Source organism: Anser anser, assembly GCF_964211835.1.
Source record: "Anser anser genome assembly, chromosome: 4".
NCBI lineage: Eukaryota > Metazoa > Chordata > Aves > Anseriformes > Anatidae > Anser > Anser anser.
The window spans coordinates 15,711,652-15,730,201 of record NC_139724.1 but is presented as its reverse complement, the minus strand read 5'-3'; the positions used below and the strand labels follow the sequence as shown (position 1 = coordinate 15,730,201).

The 18,550-nt window shown below is 41.2% G+C and overlaps 1 protein-coding gene and 1 long non-coding RNA gene across 6 annotated transcripts in view; one reads left to right on the top strand and one right to left on the bottom strand.

Moving 5' to 3' along the window:
* The window catches only part of SLC4A4 (solute carrier family 4 member 4), a 229,489-nt gene that overhangs the window by 164,773 nt on the left and 46,166 nt on the right, over positions 1 to 18,550 (top strand). For all 5 annotated transcript variants that reach the window (XM_083835258.1, XM_083835255.1, XM_083835256.1 and 2 more), the window contains 5 exons: positions 9,048 to 9,135; positions 10,550 to 10,704; positions 11,169 to 11,282; positions 12,795 to 12,969; positions 18,276 to 18,409. In XM_083835258.1, coding sequence (XP_083691384.1) covers positions 9,048 to 9,135; positions 10,550 to 10,704; positions 11,169 to 11,282; positions 12,795 to 12,969; positions 18,276 to 18,409 — 666 coding nt within the window. The remainder of the gene's footprint in view (positions 1 to 9,047; positions 9,136 to 10,549; positions 10,705 to 11,168; positions 11,283 to 12,794; positions 12,970 to 18,275; positions 18,410 to 18,550) is intronic.
* Positions 1 to 18,550, bottom strand: part of LOC310899192 — an 80,011-nt gene that overhangs the window by 19,241 nt on the left and 42,220 nt on the right. The window contains exons 5-7 of the long non-coding RNA XR_014584058.1: positions 14,838 to 16,602; positions 12,020 to 12,153; positions 314 to 8,171 (exon numbers count right to left, since the gene is read on the bottom strand). This is a non-coding gene — a long non-coding RNA (uncharacterized lncRNA). The remainder of the gene's footprint in view (positions 1 to 313; positions 8,172 to 12,019; positions 12,154 to 14,837; positions 16,603 to 18,550) is intronic.

Below are 18,550 nucleotides of genomic sequence, written 5' to 3'. Positions count from 1 at the left end.
ATTTGCACCTTTTAAAATAATAGCACTAGGCCAAAAGAAGACCTTCTCCATTGGTTTCCATCATATGACTTGCATAATGGTCATACATTTTTTCAGGATTATTGGTTTTTAAAGTAGCAAAAACTCACTATGGCTGCCTGATAATTTTCAGGTCTGAAATTTGGTTGTAACATAAAAGCTGTGAAATGTACAAACACTATACAAACAGATTAATTTAACAACTTAATGATAAAGGACACTACCAATGTGAAATGTGACTACTGGATTTTTTCTACCCCTCATGACTCTTGCCACACACACACATTATACATACCTCAAATTCCCTCTGTGTGCTTTTGCAGTGCATATTTTTCTTCTTAAAAATTCACATTAGATGAAAGGATGCAGTTCTGGCCCTGCTGGGGGGGAGGGGGGTAAGAAAGAAGTCAGAAAAACTGAGGGATAAATTCTTTCTGTGATTGTCACACCAGATGTTTCTTTGTATTTCACAATGGCTGAGAAAAAAAAATGTTGTGCAAATATTTTATTTATTGTGACTCATGTTGCAAATTAATCTGCTGTGTCACAAATACAAATATGTTGTACGTTTTTATGTATTTGAATTAAATTCATACGCTTGTCATATTATACACACACTAGGTAAGAACTATGAAACTGATTAGCATGAAAAGGTAATGAAATGAACTAAGAACAGACCACGGCAGTGTTTCAGGGAGGAGGACAGAGGCTGCACTGGACACACTGCAGGTGCTCTGCAGTATCCTGTTTCATCTCTGCATGGGTCTCTGTGGTGCCTTGTTACTTGTTGCTGCTGTGTGGATGCTGTTAATGCTGCGCACCTGGGCTCTGGCGTGCTTTTGGTATCAAGTTACAAAGGATTTACTTTGCATTTTACTTGTAATTACAGAGTTCACACTGCACCTTTTGTATCACTAATGTGCAAATACATATTTTGTATGAGCAGTTTTAAGAGCTTTCAATACAGAGTGAAAATTCTATTTTGAATATGTCTAGAGGGTGAGAGTCTATATGGATTAATACCCTGTGAGAATGGGCGTATTAACGCTACAGAGGCGCATCACTAGGGCCTTACTCGTATTGGCATGAATCACAGCCATTGTACGGAATGAAAGTTAAATGGATGTTACAATCTGTACCTTATTTTAATATATAAAACAATGGAGAAAGACGGTCTAGTTTTGCTATTTGTGTAATTGCCTTCTAGTAAAGCAGCAGTGTTTGTATCTCCTGGAATCTGTTTAAGTAACTCCTTACAAGAACCACGTCACTATCTGTTTGCACACACTGGGTATTCTTTCAGCAGTATAGGGAAATCAAAGTGCCCTAATTTTATAAACAGTAATTCTTCATTCCTCAGTATTACTGAGCTATGTATGCTTCAGTATTTCAATTTCTCTGTCTAATCCACTAGCTACCTTTTTTATATACATCTCAAAATGCTTTTCAGCAGAGGTAAAATCAGGTATTGTTTGTTTTGGTAGTGGGAGCCAGGAAGTTAGATCTAGGATTGTTGAATGACCTCATTACTCAATAGCATTAATCAAGACAAGATGTCCTTCCATGCCAACATTTTTTTTTCAGGAAATAATATTATCCATTTGCTGTCCTCCAAACCAAATGTTAGCCCTAATCAAAGTAGGGAAGCTCATTAGATTGCTTTTGTGAGTAATGAAGAGCCATTTGCAATGGCTGCATCCTGTGAAATTCAATCAAGGAAATCCCATAAGGGCCCAGACTAGTTATGATGGAGTGTCTCCTTGCTCAGCCCTTAGTTTCGGCCATCTTACACAGTGGGCATTTCTGTTGAAGACGTGCACTTAACAACCCACAGAGTCTGCAAGATGCTTAGCTGGAGCCTTCAGCGTTCTTCACTCCTGTCCCTCAGGGTTTCTCCTTTTATTTTGTTAAATTATCAAGTTCCTGGTAAAATTATCAAAACCATGCCAGCAAAGTTAGGCCATACACAACCACGTGGGGCGGGGGATGGTTCTAAATAGATGTGAGCTAGCGTTTCAGTGCTCTAGGTTGCTTTAGAGAAGTGTCGTGATGCAGGTTTATCGAGTAACTGCAATGTGAACTGCATCAGTCTGTCTCCAGAAAGCTGGTTGCTTTCATGTAGGGACCTCTGTAGGGTTCAACACCCAGGTTTCAGCTCTCAGCTTTGGGAATCCTGATTTGTAATACAGAGGGGAGGTTGCATTTGCATAGCCATCTAATTCAGCCTTCACAGGCCGTGAAATGCATTGCTGGAGGGGTGCTTGCACAGCCTTTCAGTTCATGTTTCTGGTGTGCTGTGTTAAGAAATTTCATCCTTTTTAGCAACTACAGATGTACTGAATATTTCACAGGAGCCAGAAAAGTGCCCTGCCCTAAAGATGTTACAGTCACAGGGCTTGTTGGATCAACGGCAGAGGGATCATGAACGCCCTCCTGAGAAAGTGAAAGCAGACAAGAAGGGAGAAATCATTCCCAGTAATATCATCATGTCACATAGCTTTCAGAAGTGCATGAAGCCATCTTGATGCTTTACTTTTCACAGTGCTAACCTAGCAGGGTTTGCAGGGAGAGGGCAGCAACAGCTGATTATCAAGCTGCATTCATTAGCTGGACATCTACGAAATTGCCACAATCTTTTGATGTAGAAACAAATATGACACTAAGCCCTGCAGAGGTGAAAGGCTCGTGGTATCTATAGTCCCTGCCCTGGTTTGGTTTATTCATATTGACCTAGAGCTGTAGAACAAAAAAGGATTATTGTGTGTGTGTAAGGTAGATATTATTCAGCATGTAGACTTCCAGTTAAATAGGTTACTTATTTCTGCTGTTTTCTTTTTTTCTTTTTTTTTTTTTTCTCCACGCATTCCTTGGCTTTTCTTCTAAGCTACAAAATTTTGGACGCTTTATAGAAATAAAATTTCCTTTGTAGAAATGGCTCTCCCCTAGATAAATTTTATATATATGTTTCCCTGCACACTTCCTTGCTAACTATTTTAAGTATTTCCTTTACTTAAAAGTAAACTTTTACTTAAAAGAAACAAGCAAGACCTGATGAAATCTCCAGGAAAAGCTTCTATGCAGTATAATTTCATACAAGCTTGGTAATAAAAATCAGGGAACTTAATTTGGTGTAGAGAACTTCCAGCCTTTTGCTCTGTCATCTTTTCTTGCTACCACTCAGACTGAAAATTATTTATGGATTTCGGTCTTCTCCTGTCAATTTTAATTCCCCAGTGCTGTGAACTCCTTATTTCAGTGAGCATTTAGTTACTGTACTTGCCCCATTGCTTTGGTGTGGCTGCCTCTCCTCCTGACAATGCACCAGATGTAGCTTTTTATTTTCATAAAACAGATGTACAATTATGTGTTTAGGTCTGTTCCATTAATGTAATGATGATGGGGAAAAAAGATAAAGAATGAGCAAGGGAAAGATTTTTTGGAGATAAGCTGTACGGACTTGCATAAGTCTAATATGTAGTGCTGGGAAATTGCTTGTGTCTACAAGTCTCAAATGAAATGAAGTAACTTGCCCAAGGTCTCTCAGAAAGCATGTGGCAGAACCAGGAGTCATGCTCTCCTCTCTGGCTTCCTAACTTGAGCTTTTAACTGCAACGGCATCTCTTCTTTTGGTAGGCAACGATGAAGTGTGTGTCTTGTTCCTTAATTGCAGCACTGAAATTGTTTTTGGGGCTGTGTCCTTTAGGAGCCATTCCAACAGAAAGACTTGCTTTTGGACATCAGAGCTCTGGCAACAAATGAATTTTGTCTGTATTCATATGTTGGACACCATGTGAGATGCCTGCAATGTTGGTACATTGCCCAGAACTTGAAGGAGCAGCGGTGTGAAAATTGAAGAAGGACCAAACACTTTACCTCCTTCTCTCCTTACTGTAATTCTAAGGTGTGGTCCCTTCATTACAGAGGTCCAAGCCTTGGGTTCTGGTGGAGAAGCTGGTCATGGGGTTGTTCTTTCAGCCCTTGAGTCCATCAACGTATATCGCAATCAGGAATGCTGGGTGACTTGCAGGCATCTCACGTGGTGTCCAACAACAGGAGGACATCAATAAAAACATCTTCCACAAGACCTTACTGAGTTTGCTTTATGTAAGTGACTTACGGAATTGCAGCTCTCGCTTTCTCCAGGTCTGGGAAGTAGACAGGGGTGAGTAAGCTGAATCTGAATCTTGTTTTACTTGTTCTTCCTTTCCTGTGCCTGTGTGAGGGACCTTGTCTTCTGTACTGGCAATCAGCTTGTAAAGAGACCATGGTGAGGTTGACCTGGCCCTAGGACAGTTTTTACTACAACTCCTACCCCATATTGGCGTTTGTTAAAGTCATGGACATGACAGATTTTTAACTATGTCTCAAACGGAAAACATTAGTGCTGCACTGACTTTAGAGCCTGTCTGTGTTGTACTCATTCCTCACCTCCTAAGTGTGCTCTTCATGTGTTTTCATGGACATTTCTAGCCAATTTTCTCACAAGCGCAGCGCTTAAGACTTTGTAGTCTCCTTCAGCAATCAGGATTGAAATTCCACCCTGTAGTCTCTGGAGTCATCTCCTGCCAGGGTCCAGAAGGGTTCTGATCAGGCGGCTCACAATGTTATAGGCTTGCGCAGTGTTGCTGCAATGCTTTGTTAAGGCCTTTTCAGTGTGTGGGTTGTGGCTACAGTGCAGTGGCTGGTGCCCATTTGTCTGCTTGGATAGAAGTTATTCATCTGTAAAAATTAATTTATTCTTGTTGGTTTTGGTGGCATCAACCATGTGATGAAGAGGTTAATCAGACACAGTTGGTGGTCATCATCTGCGTAAGGGGGGAAAGTGTTCAAAGTGACAGGAGGAAGAGTGATTCAGGTAAAAAAGAATAATAAATTAGAGAGTTTCTGACTCACTCTCAGCTTGGAAGCAAAGGAGTGCTGTGAGGGTGCTGTCGTACAAAGTTCAATAGGATGCATTCTGGGTGAGGACTATCAGCCCTTTCTGTAAGCTGTTGCCCAGGGCATTTGGAAGAAACATTGAGTTTTATTACAACTTCAGAGAGACTGTGAGCTAAGTGAAATCTCATGTTTTCTGCATTGAAACATCCTTAGAAATGTTAAGTATCAGAAATGAACATTTGATAACTCACTATGTGTTGTGTGAAGTGGAGAGTAATTCTGTGTTGGTTTCAACCCAGCAGATAGAGAATGCCACAACTCCCAGTGACAGCTTTTTTAGCTGTACAAACTCTTAAGTAAATGCTATTAAATACGTGCAAACATAATCTAGTCCACACCACTAAAGTACATAAATGTTTTTGTGTTTGTGTGTATGTGTGTGCACATGCATATTTGGTGCTTTAAAAAGTCTTGTTCTACAAGCTGAATCAGTCAGGATGAAGAATTTAGAAAGTCTCACGAACGGGATGTTTTAAAGAACATTTAGTAAATGCAGGAGCATTCAGGTGCTTCTGTTGTGCATTGGAAGAGAGCCAGGTGATGTAATTATTTCAGGAGATGGTTATGAAAATGTCTCATTCCTTGGAAATTCAGGAGAATAACGAGCAGCAACCTCTGAAGTTATGAACTTCTTTTAAAGTTAATGTATTTTGGATAATTTGCATCCCAGAGTTTTAGAAGTCTTGGCTGAGGAACAATTTCTCTTTAATTTTGTTTTATAACAGCCCTTCAAATGCAGGGAAAGTTCCAGGAGGTAAGAGGAGAGCAAAGGACATGACCTAGGTGTGCATGGGTTAGTCACCTCTGGGTGAACCTTGAGTAGAACTCTTGAAATCCTCATGCAGAACTTGGTTAGGAAGTGTTACAGTTAGTAATGCCAATGAATATGTATTTATGGATCCTGTCATACTAATTTGTCTGTTTTATAGGACTGGAGATTTTTAATAGAAGATATTTGTTTGCATATAATATGCTTTATAAAACAATTTACTTAGTGCGTTGTGATGTTTTTATTTATATATAAAAATGTATATGTACATTATAAATATGTGTATAATTATAATTACAAACTTATAAATTTAAAATTATATTTATAAAACATGGTCTGAGAGCCATGTTTTTCTAGATGATGCTGTAGGTAAAAGGCTGAGGCCACACCTGGGTACAGCTGACATTTCTGTCGGTGCTGGTACCACTGAAACCTGGTTTTCTTGAGATACCTACTGTGTCCTTTCATACCACCATGCAACAATCCCAGCTTTCCCCTACTGTCCTGCCATTTCCAAGATTCCCATATCTGTCTACTCATTTTTTGTTAATTCCTGAAGCCCACTAACTCAGTGCTGCTAAACTGCCAGTGGGGTAGGACAGGCCAACTGCCAGACCGGGTTCTGAGCTATCTCTGTGCTGATCAGCCACAGGCTAGCAGAGTAGAAAAGTAAGGTCAGGCCTTGAATTTCTCTCACTGACAGTGCCTGTTTGGGTCTCCTTCCCTTTGCAGCCACTGGCTCTCCCAGCGCTTGTAGAAACATGATTACATTTGGTATCTCTGGGCCTGTGTCCTGTATGAAGTTGGCCACTGGGGTCAGAAAGATGGATGGACAGTGTGAACACACAACTTCATTTTCCTGAACGTTCCTGAGTAGCGATAGTTATTTCATCTGTATGTTCACACTGACAAAACTGCCAGCTCTTGGATGATTTCTCTGAGGAAGACATTGGTACATTAGAGGAGGTTCACAGAAGAACTGTTAAGTGACTAAAGAGAGGAGAAAAGCCTCAAATTACTTAGCCTAAACAACAGATGGCTCAGGGTGAATGGATCAATAGGGGAGGATATTTTAAAAAATTTAATTATTAAGGGTTATTCAATCTAGCTGTAAGAGCCAACTGAAATAGACGACTGGAGTTGGAAGCTAATGTTTCAACTGGAAGTATTCAAACTGGAAGTAATGCAAAGGGTTTTAGATGAGATAACTTACCAAAGGTTATGATGTGTTTATTTTCCATTACTGATTGAAAGGTATGGCTGTACTCGGAAAAACGCTTAATTCAGGAAGCTTTAGGGGTGTTTTGAGCAGCTATTAGTATTTCTGTTTGAAACACAGGCTTACAGAGTTTTCTGAAAATTGCCCCAATAATTTCCAGCCTTTGCTAAATTAGGTGAAATGGAAAAGTTGGTCTCGTGCCCTGTGGTTTCTTTTGTTGCTAATTGCAAGGGTGAGTCGACGTGCGAGTGAGAGAGACTCTTATCTCAAGGTCACTAGTTAGATTTCAGCTCAGGATGCACATGTAAAATGACACCATCCGACCAGCATGACGGTCTCCACTGAATTCCCTACAGGCCACTGAATGGTGGCGATTGCGTGAGATTGCCAATAGTAGTAACAGAGCTTTCTTAACAAGCCAATTGGCAAAGAGATGAGCATAAAGACAGATGCTTTTTCATCACATAACCATGAAGCAATTCTTTTTCTGGAACAAATCTGAACAGGAGATCTGTAGGAAGCTTGTGTTTCTACAGCCAAGGTGTAGGTGTACAGCATTCCTGTAGGTGTTGTGTGAGTAAATAGTTGCCAGCCTGGATATTGTTGCTGTCCAAAGAGATGATGTAAGAAATTAGCTCCCACTATTTTGTACATCTGGTCAATCCTTCTTATGGTACCTACAACAGGAACCCACACCTCAAAAATTAGGTTGCCTTCTTAAGAATTAAGCTGTGACTGCAAAGCTACCAGATGGGCTTACGGGTCTCTGGTAAGTATTGTATGCTCTGAGCAGAAATGTAAGGCATACAAGTTGGGCTTAATTATTTATAGCTAAAGCCCTATTTAGAATTAATGGTTTTCCTTCACATGTGGGTAGCTGCTATAGGTGCTGAACCATACAGCGATTTCAGCTCCAGCAGAGCACTAATAAGCAAACAGAGTGCTATCTGATAGCTCTGGGAATGAAGAGAGGAGTTTGGAGAGAGATGTAGTTTATGGTAAGCAGTGTGGACAGTTAGCAGCATCTTACCTCTGCTTTTCTATTTGCTGGCTTGAATACTTACTTCTGTACCCAGAGCTGTGCTGCCCTGCTTCTTCTGTCCCTTGTGCAGAGAGAATGTTGGGTCAGGGTGGAGCTGTGTAGAGCAAACAATCCTTAGGTCGTCTTCTGTCCTCTCCTGGCTGTTTGGCAGCAGTTACATCGCTGCTACTGTCACTTCAATGACACTGGAATAGCAACAGGGAAATATTTACTGCAGTTACGTATGCAATGATTGAACAGCTACAAGTAGCCAGTAACATATGAGCAAATCAATCAATGGAAGTGGATAGGCTTTCTGTGATGCACAGAGCATGAGGTCTGATGCACTGTGCTGGAGCTGCATCTCGTGCATAGTTCATTTCTGGGTACTGGGCATTAGACAATGTCCTTCCTTCCTCCTCTGTATTTGTTGCTGGATGTTTTTGTGTAGGGCTGCCACAGCATTTGACCAAAGTGGTCTCAAGGTTAATTTTACAGCTTTTTGAGAGGAAAACTCTGGGTAGTATCTTGCTCGCTAGAGCAAGTATGATTGGGATGCAGGGTGTGACTTGTACTCCAAGATACCTGAAGTGGAACATAGTGTTACACACAGAAAAATAAATGAACTGGATGAGAAATCTGCACAAGTCCTGTGCTCAGTGCCTCCTGTGGATGCAAGGCCTGGATATTGGGGTTGCTGAACTCCCATTGACTTCAAGGGAGGTGACAACTCTGAAAACTACTATATGATGTAAATGACATAGTAAATTCTTCCCTGTGTTTGATGGAGATTGAAATGTAGAAATTTCACATGGAGTAGCTAACATGGTTATCCTCTGGGTTCAGACAGATAGTGTCTAGGGTGCTCTTCACTCACTAACCTCTGTGGCTGCCCAGAGCAGTGATGATCTTACCTTTCACATCAGTGAGACTCATTAACCACTGGCAGCTTCTGGGTCTCTCTAACAAGGGGCAAAACTTTTTTTTTTTTTTTTTAAGTTGAATTTACATGTAGGTACTGTATAAGGAGTAAGTGATACATTTTTCTATCCTAAATGGGAACAATTTGTATGTTTTGTCAGATTTCTCTTCATTCTACTGGGACCTAAGGGCAAAGCAAAATCCTATCATGAGATTGGCCGAGCCATTGCCACCCTGATGTCTGATGAGGTAGGTGGCTTTTACAACTAGATCTTTGAATGTCCAACTGAACCATCCCATCCCATCCCATCCCATCCCATCCCATCCCCTGCTGAAATCAGTTCTCCTGGGTATCACTTCACTAGTAATAATGATGCCTTCTCCTCCAGCATGGCTGACCGGAGCACGCCTGTGGGTGGGATGCACGTAAAGCTGAAATACCCAGATGTCACTTAACAATTCCATCTGTTTACATAACTATTTAATTTGCCTTCATGATTTTATAAAAGCATAACTATAGGAAGTTTTTGTCCATCATGCTTATTTTCCTGCTAGCGATTGTTCTTTTAAATAGATTTTGAATTAATCTATGGACTTGCGTTGTGGTGTGCGTCTTGTGTCACATTTTACAATCACAGTAACCCACAGCTGCACTCCAGGTAATTACTGCAGAAATGTTTACACCAAGGATATATTATTCTGTGTTGCACTGTATCCCAGAACACTTCTTAATTTATGCAGTGCTTATATATTATCCACGAGTAGCTAGCAATTATTTGTTAATCATATACCTCAATAAGATGACTGTGCTTTCCATATACATTTACAGCTTTTTTTCTTCCAGTGTCTTTTAGGTTCTGTGAATCTGTGGCTGATTTACGTTATGTTTATTTCTTGCTATCTCCCAGTCTTCTGCTTCTGTACAGTTCACTTAGCTAGTGCTCGCCTGGTCCCAGCTCTTTTGTTTTCTGTCATCATGCCCTCAGTGTTTGGAGCAATGATCTAGTTTCCAAAGTTCTCTCTTACCCGACCATTGACTCTTTTGTTTTTTAAGTCTTATTGCTTGTGCTGGTCCGCCTTCCCTCCAAGCAGTCCAAAAGATTTCTGTAAAATTCAGCATCAGTGCTCTTTTTTTCTCTCTTTTCTCATTCTCTCTTCTAATACTAATACAAGGCCTTTCAGTAAACTAGGTTTTATGTCTTGTTTTTACTTTGGAGTAAATATTGTCATCATTTCTATTTCACAGATTGAAAACGAACCCTTTTTTTTTAAATAAGCTGACATAGAAGATAGCAACAAAAATTGTCATTGTTAAAGTGTATTTTCAAAGTATAATTGACACTCCTTATTTATTGGAAAATTCTTTTTTTGAATGAAGGAAGTAGGTAATTGCTTTGGTAACATTTCTGACAAAGGTTAAAAATGCACAGTTTGCTAAAAATCAGAAATGCTAAAGAAAAGAATCTTTGTCATTGCACAACTGAAGAAAGGGCTTTCCTGAGGTTCATGCACCCTTGTGACAAGTGTCCTGATACATTTTCGAGAGGTTTTTGAGACTTAATGAGTTGTTTTTTTCATAGAGTAAAACTCAGTAGCTGCCTATGGAGTCTGGGCTGCAGAAGACACAAAGCTTTGCTACATGGAGTCTTTCCCTTCCTTGCAGGTGTTCCACGACATTGCCTATAAAGCCAAGGATCGGCAGGACCTGATTGCTGGCATCGATGAGTTTCTGGATGAAGTTATTGTGCTCCCCCCTGGGGAATGGGATCCAGCCATTAGGATAGAGCCCCCCAAGTCTCTTCCATCTTCAGATAAAAGGTACCGGCAGGAGACGGGCAGGGTTATCTCTGTGATGAAGGACAGCACGTGTCACTTCTGAAAAGCTGACAAGAAGACAAGCTGCACCGGGTTTATCAAGTAACTGCACTGTGACCTGTGTCTGTGCCTCCTTCTCTAGAAAGCGCTAGAGATATTTTAAGGTCGTTCTTAATAAAGTGGAGAAGGTTGTTCTTGCAGTTCTGTACCTTTTGAGTGGTGGTGCAGGGACATAATGATATACATGATATAATGAGTATCCAGATATTCCGGGGGTTCTGTTTGCGCTTTCTAACGTGCTATGTTCCATTTGGGCTTCCAAAAGGCCAGCTTTCAAGTCTCCTTCATATAACACGGCTTCAGGAAAGGCTGTCTAACACTTGGCTGGCAGAACTCTATCTTTATTCTGTTTTGTGGAGCCATCAGGCAATGCACTGAGCCTCAGCTTGGCTTGTGTTCTTGCTTAGGAAAAACATGTACTCTGGTGGAGAAAATCTGCAGATGAATGGAGACACGCCTCATGACGGTGGACATGGCGGTGGGGGCCATGGGGACTGTGAAGAATTGCAGCGAACTGGCAGGTCAGTAACACTGCTCAACGTGATGTAGCTGGTGTGATCCATCCACAGTGACAATGTTTACCTTTGAGAAAAGTTTCATCTTTTCAACTGTGCACCCCAGAATACTGTTTGAATCTACGCAGGATGAGCTGTGACCCGCCCCCCCCCCCCGGAATACATCCTGTGGTTTTGAGTGCCCAATTTGAGACTGAATGGTTTTGAAATCCAGCCCTGAAAAATTACTAAGCATAGGCACTCAAAAATGAAAGAAGGTACTTGCTGGCTATTGAGAGTCTGTGTGCCTGTGAAGTTAGACAAAGCTGTGAGGGATGTAAATGTGGCAGGTACAGTTCCATTTTGTATTCAGATTGCTGGAAGTGCTTTAGCCAGAAGCAGCGAAGTTGTCTTTTCCAGACATTCCTGTTACAGTGCAATTGAATGGATGAAGGCTTTTATAGGATAGAAATACATAAGGTAACAGAGCCTGAGGCCTTCCTCTCTGCTTTATTGCTCTGTTTCTATGCCACATAAAAGTCCACTGGAGTGTGAATGCAGGTGACCATAAAACAGCACACTCAGCACTTCAGCGTCAATTTATTGTGTTGCTGTTGTAACCTCCCTCCCATGCTATATTTTTTGAGGTTTTAGTAGAATATCTAAATTCTAGTGGAAAAATCTGAAAGTCTGAATTTATACAGTAGTGCATACAAAGCAGTTAATAAGTCCTCGTTCTGGGTCAGAATGTAATATGTGCTTACCCGCCCCGTAGCTCTGCGTAGTGTCTGAACAGTCCTGCAGCGATGCTGGTGCGGGGTTTTCTGGTCGGTGTATAGCCCGGGAGACAGCTGAATTGTGGTGTGTCAAATACGTGTGAGTTAGTGTTGGTGGTGAACTGTATGCAAGGGAACAAGAGGCAAAACAAAAACAATTTTCATGTTGGTAGAATCAAAGCTATATGGAGTTCCTAAGAGTTAAATACTGTCTTGTCTAGATTGTAAAAATAATAATAATAAAAAAAAAAGTCTGGAAGTGCAGCTCTTTTGCTGTCCAAGATGATTTCACTTAGTTGCATTTTTACTCCCAGTTCTTTTTCTGGTTAATAGGTTGAAGCATTTTTTCCATTTAGCAGATTGTTTGGCTCACCCGACCATTGTGTCTGCCATGTGGAGAAATTTAGGCAAGGGTTTAGACTAGAGTTAATATATTTTATTACATCAACCAATATAATTGTAAAAAAACAGACAAGCTTCCTGAACTGCAAACTTTTGTGATCTGTTTAAGCAGAAGTAGGACTTGTATTTCTGAAATTTGTCTCTTTCCAGCAGCATCACGTGGTCAAGATACTATCTTTCTTTAAAACCTTATCTCAGTGATATCCCTGGACCATCGCCACTGTGATAAGACTATTATGTAATATGATGACCTCACTCCTTTCAGATCATCCTTCACTTCTGGCAGTGCTTCTCATTACTTATCTTAGTGACTTTCACTGTAAAACATTTTACACAAGTCTCCTCTTGCTTGTCTTTTCAGGTTCTGTGGTGGCTTAATCAAAGACATAAAGAGGAAAGCACCGTTCTTCGCCAGTGACTTCTACGACGCTTTAAATATTCAATCCCTTTCAGCTATTCTTTTCATTTACCTGGCCACAGTGACCAATGCTATAACTTTTGGAGGACTACTTGGTGATGCTACGGAAAACATGCAGGTTAGCAGTAGCTTTCAGAAGCAACAAATCAGAGCTGACTCGTCTTACTATCTACGGTCAGAACTGAATTCTGGGTACAATTAACAGAGGTATCACGTACTTCCACTGAAAGCTGGCTTTCTTTCTCTGCTGTTGGATGGCTGTCCTTTGAAAAATTGTACATACGGTTACCTTAAATGGTGTTTGAAAGATGGCCAATCAACAGAGAATTTAGCATCCTTGCTCCTTCTATATAGAGAAGTTCTTTGGATCTACTCTCTGTGTTTTGTCTTGGTTGTACTGTTTCAGTCAAATTAAGTTTACTAAGTCTGATTCAGACTTTCCATGTCATCAGAGCATAGCGCTGTATTCTCTGCATGATTCTTGCAATCTCTGGACTTCTGCCTCTCTGGCAGAAAGGAAATACGAAGATTCATAGGAAAGCAGTGAATTAGGTGATGTGGTAGCAGAAAAAAATGCAAATTCTTTAGGAATACAAATTCTGTGATAATGGAAAATCAGATTCTGGGTAGCATATTGCATATCTGGAGACCAAATGGGTCAGTGGTAAAGACAAAAGTAGGGGCTTCAAGGCATGGCTTAGTTTTACATAAACTCTAAAGGAAGGGATTCAGTTTCAGCACTGCTCTAGATTGTGTTTGACAGAGCAGAATTATGCTCTGAGAGAATGCTTTAGTATTTCCTTTTTTTTAATAAGGAAGAAAATGTAATAGCTTTTATTTAGACAGATTCAATGCAGCCATGTTGAATGTCCTAACAATAATCAAGCTTGTAGCAAGTCACTGAATTATTCATTTATGCAAATTTAATTTAAACAAACATAGAAAAGGGGGGCATCTATCCAGACCTCTCAACTTCCCTATCATAAATTACAGGCTAGAGGAAGAGTCAGTGGCTGGTGGAGTGCCAAACATCCTCCCCCCGTACAAATATGGTTTTCCACTTTCAAAACTTAGCTACCCAGCAGTTGTGCGAACAGATGCATGATGCACGCCCTTAAAAAGAAATAATAGCACATGGAAGCAGAGAATGAAAAAGCCTCCAGGATCCACCACAGATCATCACTCTTCTATCATAAAGCAGCAGGGGAATGTCTGCCTGCTCTGTACCTGTACATGGTACAATATTTAAAGTAGGGAGAGGAAATGCTACCTGATTCAAATTTAGTGCACGTAATCATGCACTTGTGCCAAAAAGTCTTTCTGAATCCCTTTGTATCCAGTAAACGTCTACTGTCAAGTTGGAAAATATTTTTGTCACTGGAACGGACAGTATAGTTTCTTAATGCTCACAGACAAAAAACAACCCTCAAGAAATTATTACAAAAAAAAAAAGCACTCTGCATTTCAAGAACTTGGAAATGTGTCATTTATCTTACAAATGGTAAAATCACTGCCCCATTAAGCAGTGCCAGTCCTGTTGCTTGCACTTGGTTATATTGCTCGAACAAGACACATGCACATGCTGTCTTTTGTTTTGGCTGCTGGATCAACAAAAAGGAGGAATCTACTCCTTTTTGCTCTGCAACAGGAGGAGATTATTACGTTTGGTACCTGTTTTCCAGCAGCATGGGAAACACCAAAGATGGCCTCCATAGGGGTCCTCTTGGTGGTTTTCCCTTGCCAAGATTTACTCGATGGTGCAGCAGTGCACAGACTCATAAATGGTTTGCAACCATTATTTGTTGCTGCCCGTCTTTCCTTGGGAGAATTTCTGCGGCCAGGGTCCACATTAGAAAACTGGGAAGGAAAGCAGAGATAAAACAAGGTAGGCCTCCAGGAGAAGAGCTGGCAATCCTTGGGCTCTGGGGGGACCCCTCTGCTGTTTTATACTTGCCAGGGATTGATGCATAAAGGTTTTTTGCTTACACATCTCTTCTGCTGGGGTGAAGTTCTTCCAAGAACCTCATAAACCTTCTTGATGTGATTATATCTTGAGTACGCGACCTTCCTCTGATTTATTCTGGCAGTCATCTGTTGAACATGACAGTCTTGTTTCACCAAAATATTTTTGAGACTGAACTGTATAAGAGAGGAGACACAATGTGGGAGAAAGGTGAAAGAGAAAACACAGACTGCATTTGGTTCATAGTTTTCTCTGCAGTAGATAAAACCCAGCATGAATTTCCCCACTGCTCAGAGAAAAAAAAGAAAAAGCAAGTCCCTAGAAAGACAAAAGCTGCAGGAACAGCCTGTTTTGAGCTCAGTGATTTATTCTCCATGGTGAAAAGGGAAACCATTGATGCTTTGCAGTTAAAAATATCACTTTGGTAACAGGGAAGTTCTGGAGCAAATATAAACACAGCATAGCCGTTTATGACAAAAGTTCCAGGAGAAGCAGAAAGAAAACACAGAAGTCCTGCTGAATGTTTTGTCCCTTGCTTCTCAGATGTGTGTTCTCAGTGAGGAGGGAATTAGCCTCTTGATATTTCTCTCCAGGCGTAGCAGCTTGCAGAGCTAAAATTGGCCTGTTCATACGTTTTGGGGCCCTGTTTAATTCAGTCTTTCTCTAAAATTTCTCTGCTGAACCCATTCCTCATAGTTGCAGAAATGTTGAAAGCTTCCACAAACTCACAGCAATCCTATGCAAGTGATTTAAAATTGAAGTACCCCCAGTTTCTCTGAACAGCTCACTGATGGTCCAAGGTTTAGAGAGTCCGGGCACAACTGGCTTTTCTTTGGCCACCTCCATTCAACAAGCCTTTATTCACCATCATTGTTTGAAAAGGAGTTGGGTTTCTTTGGCTGCTGTGGGAGTCTGGAAAGGTTTTTGGCTGCTGGTTTTCAGCAGAAGAGTAAAATTGTGTGTTCTTTATGCTCAAATGCTCCTGTGCTGTCAATCTGAGTGAAATGTCCCAAGCTACCCAGTTCAAGTTGCTCCTCCAGGGAGCTGCTCGGTGGGATCAGAGTCCGGGTTCATGTCAAGTGTTCTTCAAACCATTCTGTATTTCTGCAGTGGAAAAAGTTAGTTCAGAAGCGTGCTTTTCTGCAAGACATCCAACGGAGTGAGCTGCACTGAATCTTCACAGCCAAAAATGCAAGGAAGGGAAAGTAATGCAGGAGCAAGACCTGGCCCTCACAGGAGGCTCCAGTGTTGTGAAGAGACAAAGAGAGGGCTCTTTGTCACAGGCCATCTTCCCCAGGATGTTTTCACATTGGCAGAGCCTCATTGACTACTAGTTTACATCAGCTTCTACATCTGAGCAGCAGCCTGTAAAAATTTTCCTCCCAAACATTTTATCTTCATAGAAAACAGTAATTTTGAGACTACCACATTTGTGCTTCTTGTTTCTTGTAAACAGTTATGTGACCACCCCGGATCAGGTGCTTGAATTGCCTGGGCCGTGCTGTCTGTCCTGGAGAGCCTGACATGGCCAACATTTCTTTAAAAGCTCACTTCAGAGTTTTATGTTTCTGAGAAAAGACACTATTCTTAGCTGCAGACATGTGGAAGAATGCAGGGGAAAAGAGATTCCAGATGCACTGGCCGTGAGGGCCCTCTGTGAGTAATGCAGAAGGAGCGAAGGGGGATCAGCTGCACGAATGCCATTCCTTTTGCTGAGAGCAATTGTCTCATCCTCACAAGTCCCCCAAAGGCAACAAGCAAATGCCTGTAGGCTCTCGTCTGTATCCCCTGTAAAAAAAAAAAAAAAAAAAAAAAGAAGTGTAATCTTTGTATGGTAGTACAGCAAGCAGATCTCCCTTGCTCTGACCCCTGCAAGGACCATGTTTGTTATGATGGGCTTTACCAGTAGCAGTTAGGAATGGGAAAGACCAAGAATGGCACCTCCTGCCAAGGCAAGGTTGTTTGCGTCCACTCTACTCACATCAGTAGTTTTCTTAGATTGACAGGTGACTGAACACGTGGCAGAAACCAGACTGCTTTTAAATTTTCCTGCCTTTTGCTTCTCTGCACAGCTGCCTTACTGGTGCTTTTGTTAGCCAGCAATAGCAGTTACCTGACCACTGATATTTTGAGATCAGGTTTGTGGCCAGAAAAATAGTTCCTGATGGCTTCATAGAAAGTTCTGCTAGTAATTTAGTAGATAAAATTTTTCTGCTCTACATAGTGACATGCTGGTTTGACATGTGACAGTATGAATATACTTTTCTCACTGTAAACAGAAAGTTGGGTCTTTCCAAGAAACAGAGCCACAAAACTTAAATTCTTTACGTTACCACTGATAAGTCAGAAAAACTGCAGCCCCAACCCTGCAGTTTGTCATGGATGAAGGATCTGCGTGTGCCTCTAATTGCTGGCTGCTTAGCACGTGCAGGATTCAGGCTGCTGATTCAGACAGAAACACAGTGAGGCATGTAAGTCTATGCTGAAATCTGCCCCTGGTTGTTGGGTAACTACTCTCAGTAAGGGTGACAAACACAGCTTAAATAAAGAGTCTAGGTTCAGTTTTTAGTTGAAGAGTATCTCGCTTAAACGCTAGATGTATCTTGCAGATTAGTTTGCAGAAGAGCAAATGATGTTAGGTCCACCTATTTTTGCCTTTTTTGTTAGATGATGGATGCTCTGTCAATAATCATGTTACTGGCAAGAAAATATGACATTTATATTGCACCCGCAGCTTGCATTTTAAAAATAGGTATTGCCCAGCTATAGTTTAGATGAAAATCCAAGAACACATCAAGCACGCTCATTTATCATTCCCCAGTGAAGCTGTTTTGCCACACATGCCAAAGGTAATTGCAGAGTCCATTATATGTGGAATTTATTACTTGCTGGTGACATCTGATGAACTTGGGTCTCGACACATGACTGCTGGATGAAGTAGCCTTGTTTGGTTTGTGTCTCACTTACTAGAATAACTATTTGAAAGAGAGGCATCTTGTTTATCTAGGAGTATCTGTTCTTTTGGAGGAAGGAGAAAAAAAGCCCTCTGATGTTCTGGAGGACATCAGCACTGCTCTTTAGCCATGCTTTGCCCTGTCTGAGCCATGCGTGCCTTTACTGTCAAAGATGTGGGATATCTTCAGTGAGTTCTCATATCCTTTTAAGTGGTCTTTGAAAACACTTTATTTCCTTTATCAAAGATAAAATATAGCGTTATTAAACTCTGGGCCTCAGAAATAACTATGGGGGTTGGTGGTTATCCTGGATAACTGTGAACTGTTGAGATGAATACCTCTTTTTGTGTGGCTGCAGGAGAGGACTGAAGATGTTTTTCCCTTAGTTTTGGATATAGCAGCATACAGCACACTGCAAGTCACTGCTGGAACAACTGATTTTCTTGCAGCAGTGCTAAAAGAAAGGGTTATTCAGTAGAACTAACATCTCCACTATGTCTACCGCAGGGTGTGTTGGAGAGCTTTCTGGGCACAGCAGTCACCGGAGCGATATTTTGCCTTTTTGCTGGTCAGCCACTCACAATTTTGAGCAGCACGGGACCTGTCCTTGTCTTTGAACGGCTTCTCTTTAACTTCAGCAAGTAAGTGAAAGGGTGGAGGGCAGGCGGGAGGAGGAGAGTAATGTCTCACACTAATAAAATACTAGTTAGGGAACGAGATGGCTTGTGGTGGGGAAGGAGGGGGGTTAGTGCATGAAGTGAAACACTGCTTTGTTCCTTGTT